The sequence below is a fragment of the Citrus clementina genome, unplaced genomic scaffold (assembly GCF_000493195.1).
Source record: "Citrus clementina cultivar Clemenules unplaced genomic scaffold, Citrus_clementina_v1.0 scaffold_9, whole genome shotgun sequence".
Taxonomy (NCBI): domain Eukaryota; kingdom Viridiplantae; phylum Streptophyta; class Magnoliopsida; order Sapindales; family Rutaceae; genus Citrus; species Citrus x clementina.
This window is the reverse complement of record NW_006261964.1, coordinates 18,347,828-18,356,881: the sequence shown is the minus strand read 5'-3', so window position 1 is coordinate 18,356,881 and position 9,054 is coordinate 18,347,828. Positions and strand designations below refer to the sequence as shown.

The 9,054-nt window shown below is 32.4% G+C and overlaps 1 protein-coding gene across 1 annotated transcript in view; it reads right to left on the bottom strand.

Annotated features, from left to right (window-relative positions):
* LOC18033549 (eukaryotic translation initiation factor 3 subunit H) overlaps positions 1-8,399 on the bottom strand; it is an 8,750-nt gene extending 351 nt beyond the window's left edge. Inside the window, exons 1-12 of the mRNA XM_006421016.2 lie at positions 8,304-8,399; positions 8,134-8,213; positions 7,755-7,871; positions 7,534-7,637; positions 6,735-6,801; positions 4,001-4,134; positions 3,849-3,897; positions 2,372-2,443; positions 2,180-2,281; positions 2,034-2,101; positions 696-848; positions 1-85 (exon numbers count right to left, since the gene is read on the bottom strand). The exon at positions 1-85 is cut by the window's left edge and continues 351 nt beyond it. Coding sequence (XP_006421079.1) covers positions 28-85; positions 696-848; positions 2,034-2,101; positions 2,180-2,281; positions 2,372-2,443; positions 3,849-3,897; positions 4,001-4,134; positions 6,735-6,801; positions 7,534-7,637; positions 7,755-7,871; positions 8,134-8,213; positions 8,304-8,313 — 1,014 coding nt within the window. The 5' untranslated portion in view covers positions 8,314-8,399 and the 3' untranslated portion in view covers positions 1-27. The remainder of the gene's footprint in view (positions 86-695; positions 849-2,033; positions 2,102-2,179; positions 2,282-2,371; positions 2,444-3,848; positions 3,898-4,000; positions 4,135-6,734; positions 6,802-7,533; positions 7,638-7,754; positions 7,872-8,133; positions 8,214-8,303) is intronic.
* Between the last annotated feature and the right edge of the window lie 655 nt (positions 8,400-9,054).

Sequence of the window (9,054 nt, the reverse complement as noted above, 5' to 3'; positions counted from 1 at the left end):
ATAAGAGAGTTGCCATCGAGCTTCACATCAATTCTCATGCAAACCTTTCGTCAAATATAATCGACTAAAGCTCTGTCCCGTAACCCTGAAAGGTGTTTGACAATATCAATTACAATCAATGTACACTAATAGCAATATTAACAATAGAGCAAACACTTGGCATAATAAAAGAAGAAACTGGGCAGTTTCCTCCCCTTGTAGTTTCTAAATTTCTTGTGTCAAGTTATGGCAACTCCTTAAGACTATCAGCCACTTGCATTCATAAAAGTTATGTCTATTCTTTGTGTTCTGTAAATAATGAGAAATAGAAGAATCCTTGAATTCTATCAATGGGAGGGATTGTTCAAATTCTGGAATCGAAGTGTTTTGTCGCATCCCTTTGGATTTCTGTTTCCTACGAGAATCGATTTTTTTTCCTTTTTTTCCCTTTTTCATTTTTGTTTATCCACCACAACCAGGAATCAGCAATTGCTTGAATAAGGTGTTTCACTGAAGGTTTGGTCTGATGGATTCTGATTGTAGGATCTGAGTTACACCTTTTCCAAGAGCCTTTCTGGAAGCAATCAAGGGCTTTATCAAAGAATTTCCTTGATTTTCTTTTTTAATTAAATTATTATTATTATTATTATTGTTGTTGTTGTTGTTAAACACATGGCCAGATGCATTCTATGTGTCTTCTAAGATTTGCAACATACCCATTAATTTGGTTGCAATAGTTGGCAATCCGATTTGCAATTAGAAAACTTTCCAATCGAGGAGGCTCAGGAATTGGCTTAAATATGGGATTTGAAGGATCCTCCTCAGGCAAAGGCTCCTCTCCAGCAGCTTTACGTGCCTTATTCTCATCCCTAAAAATCACGACAAAGCCCAACTTACAAAATGGGTCATGAATCTCACTTTCAAAAAAAATAAATTCAAACTAACAAAATAAAAGATGAAAAAAAAAGGAGCAAGAAGCATGACACTTAATAGACAACTAGTACTTGAACTCACAAACTCAACAACTCCCACCCAATGACCCCCATCCCCCATCCTCAAAGCAGCAAGAACAGGTCAAATATTAGCGAAATATTAGTGGCTATATGGAAAATGGAAAAACGGTAGACTGCAGATAATGCGGTAGGTTATAAGTTTCACCAATCATTTAGGAATAGAAAACATAAAACGCAAGTGAATTGCAACATGTGTTTATCTATGGGCCATCCTACATCTTTTTTCTAATTAATTGCCTTGTTAGAATATTCTGGAAACCAGGTCACAATATTTGATGCCATCACCTAGGAAGCATACTCCATTAAAAAATACTGCAAAATTTACCAAGAAAGCTCTCAAATATACTGACAAATCAAGACATTAACCACTATACCTTAAACCATGAATGATGATAATAAAATGAATGTCCCATATTATTGGACAAAAAAAAAGGGAAGGCAAAAAAAAAAGAAAGCCTTCCAAAAGTTTGGCTATTAAAGTACTATTTTTGAACAACTTAAAGTTATCAACACAATCTCAAGAGTTTGGCTATTAAAGCACTAGCCATTAAAGCACTAGCCAAGCTCAAACTTAGAAAATGTCAACAAAGAGATTCTGGCTATTGAAGTACAGTTTTCATCAATATTTTATTTCTCAAGTTGTCTAACATGTAAAGCTAAATTTTCTTCCCAAAGTTATCTCTACAGAAGATGCAAAAGACCACAGATTCTCGGACACAAATTCAATACCACAACTGGGACAGTATTAATGTTGAAAAGTAAGCCATGGCCAAAAGAAAATGGATGCAGCATGGAGATAAAAAAATCATCCATAATATCAATACACATCAAAAGAAAATTGAGTATTAAGAGTTTGAAAACCTCATAATTCTACAACTTATCAGTCGACCGTCTGCACTAATATTAACGTTAGAAAGAAATAATAATTCACCGTCGTATAAATATTAGCAAATTTTCCATCTAAGAACATCAAAACAAAACGCATACATCATATATAGGCAACAGAGAAAATAAACAGTAAAAAATTAAGCCACCATCTACCTTCTCTTCTGAAGCCATGATTGCTGCTGAGCTTGCTGACGTGTTAGGCTTCGATAGTAAAATTGGAACTGGAAAGGAGGCAGGGATCAAATTATAGTAAAAGTGTAAAATAACATAAAATATTGAGTTGAAAAAGAGGCACGAACCTTTTGTTGTTCCACTGACAAATCATCCATGCATTCAATCAAAAATTCCATATTCCTCTCCAAGAATGGACTGCTTGACAATTGCAGGCGGTCGTAATCACACTGAAACCAGAGTGAAACCACAGTAATATTAGATTACAGACTTTAAACTCAATCTTATTACAAGGTCTCCAGGACAACCTGCTAGTTTACCTGTGTGACTGGAGTATCAGGTTCCAGCTCAGTCATAAAGGCACTAATAAGTGCAGAATTTGAGACTTTAACCTGCAATGTAATAAACCAACAAACACAATAACCAAGTGTAAGTTTGTCAATTAACCCCATACCATACACCTGCACAAAGTAATAAAATCCCAAATTTTGGAACTTGGAAAATGTACATTTAAGAGCTCAAATACAAAGTCAAGCCCATTTTTGATGAGGCCATGTAAATGCAAATCAATGACAGCTCAGATCTCTCATCAAATAAGTATTATAAATGGATAAAACTTTTGAGCCACCCGAATATATTTATGGGTTAGGATCATGAGTCTTCATTTTGTAGACAAATTCTTACACCATGTTCAGACCAACTGCCTTAATGTACTTTCGATAGTTGAGATTAAAAATCTCAACTGTGATTAATTGTAGGCATAATTATACATTACAAACACAAATATTAGGAGTAATTTCAACCATTGAAATGCTATTGATCCAATGGTCTAAAACTTGGGCTATAAATTGTGTAAACAATATGTTACTAATCCTACCCTAGATACACATGTATTTACATACATACATACGTACATGCATAATATACATACATACATACATACATACATGCATACATACATACACACACACACACTGCATGCATACATGCATGCATGCATGTATGCATGCATGCATGTATGCATGCATGCATGTATGCATGCATGCATGTATGCATGCATGCATGTATGCATGCATGCATGTATGCATGCATGCATGTATGCATGCATGCATGTATGCATGTATGCATGTATGTCTGTATGTATGTAATTAATCTGGTGAGAAGCAATGCACATGGTGCTACTCCACTGTGCCTATGAATGGAGTTGCAGCTGTGGGATTAACTAGTCAATGCCACATGGCAACATCTGTCACCATAACAAGAGCAATGTTGTCTACCAGATAATGACTACAGTCACACATATCTACGATAATCCTCAAATGCTTACTTTTCTTGACATCCTTATTTTTTATATCCTATACCATGAATCTCAATACAAAGTTACTAAAGGACAAAATGTGTGTGAGTGAATGCTATACCTCCCCCTTCCTTTCTCTCTTCTTTTTTTTTTTCCTCCCCTCTTTTTCTGTCTCTGGTTTTACAGTTATAATGACTCCTCAAGTCTGACAAAAAGAAAAAACATGAACCTATGGGCTTATAAAATCATATCTTTTTCAGCTATCAGGTCAATGGCACCTCAAGTCAACCAACAAGAAAAATCCATGAATAAAATCTTTGGGCCTTGTTATTATGTAACTGGTTTTACCTCCCCAAGAAACAAATAAATAGTTACAGCAACTCCGCAGAGTCATTTTGCTTTTACACAGATACAGAAGGAAACTGTAATAACAAACAATGTAGGCACAACGATAAATTTATAAATTTTGTCCAAAGAAGAAATGGTTCATATAAGCTTACAGGAATTTCCTCAAAAATATCCACCCATGATAAATTTTTCTCCCTCAACCTATTGGAAGCAAAAAAGAAAATGCATTAAAATCACATCAACTAGTTTATATGCAAACAATTTTTTTTTTTTTGGCTGCAACATGAACACAAAAATCACGTACTTTTCTCCAGTAAAATTGTTGCTGCGGTAAAGATCCATAAATGAATCAGAAAGCTTTAAAGCCTTAAAAGCTAAGGCACCTTGATTGGACCTTGAAGGGTCATAAATTATGCAGACACACCTTCTAATATTCTCCTGCAATCACCCAAAACAAAGTAAAAAAAATTAAAAAAAAATCAAGGAGAAGAAATAAGATGGCAAGGAGTGAAAATTATTAATACTAATTGCATTTTCATTCATTAGCTAGTATTTCTCTTAGTTCAATTCAACAAAAACTTCCTCTACCCTACAAAATATTTGTGTGACCTCTGCACTAGCTTTTCCTATAGATATGAGAATAAAACACAGCTCCTAGATAAAAAGCATTTAAAGATATAATTTATTGTTTCAATATAGTTATTAATTAAATAAGATTAAAAATGGAATTTTTATGTAAAGCAATCCCTATTTAAAAAAAAAAAACAGAAACCATCAGGCTCATCTCAACAAAAGCAATAGATATAGTCTAGTCTCATCAGAATAATTACTAGCCAAAAGTTTTTTTAATGCCAAAAATAGTAATCACTTTTGGAATGACAATTGGAATGTTTTTAACTCCTATTTATTCATTATCTATGTTTCCGCAAATGTTCTATGGTGAAAAGCTATTTAATGGCCCAAACTCTTATTTTTGTGATTCTGGACCACGGGCGTTAGTTAAAAATTGTATACACCAGAACTCATTACATATTAAGCATAAAAGCAAGCTCCATAACAATAGGACCGACAGATCCATGGCAACAAGGAGTTTCACAAAAAGAATACTTGGCTACAAAAGCAAGGAGACAGCATTTTCTGCTTTATCTGATATCATTAGATGTGTTGATCTGTACTGAAATTTTATTTCGCTGAGTAGCACTTAAAATTTTTCAAAAATAACACAATCTTTATAGCTATTCCTCACACACTAAAAGAAATTTTGCAAGTTTCACAATTAAAATTAATACAAACAAAAACTATATTATCCATATAATAAAAGGACACAGCAGAGAAGGCTGTATTTAGACAATTAAAACGGTGGAAACATTAAATACCAAGGAATAACTTTAAAGAAAGGAAGGTGCAAATTAAAATACCCAAAATAGATAAAATTGACAGGACAAGAAAGTAAAGAAACCCCTAAATAATAGAATTCCAATTACCAAAAGGAATGGTGTAAAATGTCCAAAATAAAAATCACTGAAACACATAAATCATCTTCACCGTCATCAAAATGAAATAAAATCGAAAGACTAGTGACAAGGAGAAGCAAAACCTAAAAGAAAGGGACAATGAACGCCAAAATAATAAAAAATTAAGGGTTATTTCCACCCAACCCCCAAATCTTTCGACATTTTCCACCGCGCACCCAATTCCGTTAATTTGACCGTTATTTTTAACGGAACTATTTGAAAGTTAATGAAATGTCTGAAATACCCCTTATCTTGAATTAGAAAAGAATTAAAAGAGATAAAATGTTAATCCAATAATTAATATTTACATTAAAAATTCTTAATTAAAAGTAATTAATAATAATCCCATCAATTAACTTATCAAAAAAATGTAATTTATCATTATCAAATAATATTTAGGGTATGAATTTCCAAATTTGCCCTTTGACCGTTAGAACAAACGGTCAAATTAACGGATGTGGGTGTGGATTGAGCATTATTGAAACATTTGGGTGCGCAGTGGAATATGTTGAAACATTTGGGGGCAGGGCGGAATTAACCCAAAAACTAACCCAATAATTACAAAGAGAATATCAAAGAAAAGATTACAAAGATTAAGAATACAAACTAATAATAAAAGGTCGATAGATTCAACAAAGTCCCATATATCATCCCACATTATGAAGTCAACAAAATGCGCAAATGATCATGAAATGCAAGGATTCCTTGGAGCCTCACATAAAGGGAATTATGTGTAAATTCAGTCCTATGCAACTCAGCAGTTAGCGGGTTCTAACATTTAAGTTTCACAGAATTTAAGGAATCAATGGTACGCCTGTAATTTCCACTAAAGCTAAATCTAGCATTAGCACTTCCAATACATCTTATTTTAGGTTTAGTAGTCTAATAGTCCTATATAATATGTCACACCATGTTCCCCAGTCAAAGTCCAGTCTCTTTCTTTCTTAAAAAAATTCAGGAATTCTTTTCCTATTAAGGATTAGAACAAGACTTTACCAAACTCTGATAAGAAAAAGACTTTACCAAACACTTTTAGGTATGTCAATTTAAGTAGCAAACAATAGAGAATCGGAAGCAGCTTTAAAGCTTTGTTTGAAGGCTTGACGACTGTTTTTCCAGCTGTCAATGCCTCGGTTCGCCTTTATTTTTCTTATTTTTTCTGGTCGTATTTGAAATGTTCCTCTTTTCCTCCTCGTCTACTTTTTAAAATTTGCAATGTGAAACCAAAATAAATCTGACCACCAGTAATTTATGGGGACAGACTATTTCAAAAAAATAATCACATAACATGTCCAATCACAGTTATTTAAGAGTCTAGCCATAATGAATGAGACAAAAAAAACACAAAAAGTGTTGCTTTGATACAATTGATACCCAGTCAGAATAATAGAACTCAAATTTATTCTAACCTTAGCAACCACACTAGAGCAGAGAAGAAATTGGAGAAAAAGGACACAATAATATGGTATTAATTTAGCATGCATATATTTCATAAAGATATACATCGCAAGTTTCAGAACATACCTGGTAGTTCAGAAAAGTTTCAATCAACTCTGCTGTTTGAAAACATCCTAGCATTGTTGATTGGTACCTTAAAATATTTATTAAAAAACGAAGTAAGGTTCCACACGTCGGCCAACTAATATTTATATAAGAAACAAAACTCTGTTATCTATTTAAGAAAACTAACACATATGTGATCAAGCAGAAAAAAAGCTAGAAGTTATCACCCGATTTCTGTTTAGATGCTGCAGGTGGCGTCTTTAATGAATCAATTTTCTAGCTACACAAATTACCAGAATTTTCACAATTTTTGAATTCATTAAGTTTTAAAGTATGATTAGATATTCTATTTAGTAATTAAATATTATTAAATTATAATTTAATATTTTTGTAAATTAAATCTGATTAACAATAAAAAAAATTTAAGGGTAACAGTGGAAGTTAAAGATTGTACAGGTTAGAAATCCCAATTTCTCACCATTTGATAAGGAATTAGGATTCCAGAATTCCAATAAAATCCTATTTCTATCTCAATTTACCAAACCAAACAAATGAACCTCTACATCCAAGCAAACCTTAGAAATTTTCTGTTTTCCGTCATGATTACAGGGTTTAAGGTGATGTACGGGAATTATGTGAAGAATTGAAAATTAGACGAGAGTTCTGGGACTATACACTCACATGGAACCTAACCATAGTTAATTTAGATCCTAGCTTGCATAAGATTGAAGACTAGTAAAGTACACGTATATAAAGCGTCTAGTAAAATAAATGAAAAACACCACCACGAAACACACAGCTCCTCTTCAGCCAAGCTTACCATCCAACAGTGTTATTGTCCACATTAACCTCTCTTAGACACCTCATCATTTCAAGCTGGTAATTAGCACCATCAGCTTCAATTTCTTCGTCCTCTTCCTGGATCTACATTTACATTTATAATGGCAGAAAAATAAACAATATTCAGTAAATCATTTGTTTTGAAAAGAGAAAAAACTGAACATGAAGATTTTAACTGGCGAACAACGGCGCCTATCATACCGGGAAGGGGAAACAGTTCGTAACTTCAAGCACGCTACCAACATCTAACCCAAGAAGTTGTCCCGTCACCAAAGCTGGTGAAAACTCCTTGCAGTGTTTGATTATTTTTAGCATAACCTGTTTCAGAAAAGAAAATTAAGAATCTAAAGCATGCTCCCATCTTCTGTATAAAAAGTCTAAATACAGTAACTATTAGCATATACAAGAATGCTTGCGCATTCTCATTCAATTTTTTACTTGTTTGGCTGCAATTCAATAACATAATTTTCCTTAAATATTACTTTAATATTGTGCAAAAAAGACTGTAAAAAAATGTTAAAACTAGAAATATAAAAAATACTTATTGGAAAGAAAGAAAAGAAGCAGAGAGAGATAATACCAGACCCTCAATCTGAACAACTCTGAGAGGCGGCGCAACCTCCTCCGCAGCTGCAACTTGTAGAAAAGACCTAGCCATTGCTGCAGATCAAATAAGAACAAAGTTCATTAATCATTTTCAAATTATCAATAAAAATATGAATCCGACAAGAAAGCAAGAGGAACACTGACTGTTTGCCATTTGGAAGAACAATCTCCTTTCTCTACGCGTGCGAAAAAAACCCTAGTTATCGCAGCATAAAAGTTACAACTCAAGGAACGAGACAATTAGCATATTATTTTTCATCATTTTGCAAAACTAACCAAGTTAGTAAAAGACTACAATATCCTTGACGAAGAAAATTATAGTATTTGATTCAGGGACAGTTTGAGAATATTGTACCTCTTAAAATAATTATTGTTAATTGTGCTGTACAAATAATTAACTGCGAAGAGAATTAGTTAAGTATTTAGTAAATTTTATTTTCAGAAGTACTGTGGTTTTGAAAGCAGTTATGAACATTTGGTAAATTTTACTATTAAACTGCTGGAAGAAAACAAATAACTAAAATATATATAATGTAGGATAAAATTTACTTATACATATAAAAATGTGTACATATAATATTTTTAATTGTGTATTATAATAATTTTTACTAAAATAAAATTTATAATACATTGATTTTATTTTTTTATTTTTTAATCTTAAATTAATTGATAATTAAATCTATAAGATAGTGAAACAAATTTAATAATAATTCGACTAATAAATTGATATTAATAAATATATATTGATGAATTATAAAAAAATAATTAAAATATTAATTTTGTTTCTAATTTGAATAAGGATAATTTTGGATTTAGGTAATAATTTTAAGGATATTTATGGAATTATATTAAAGGATAAAATTGATTCTCAAAATCAAATCCATCCCTAAAGAAG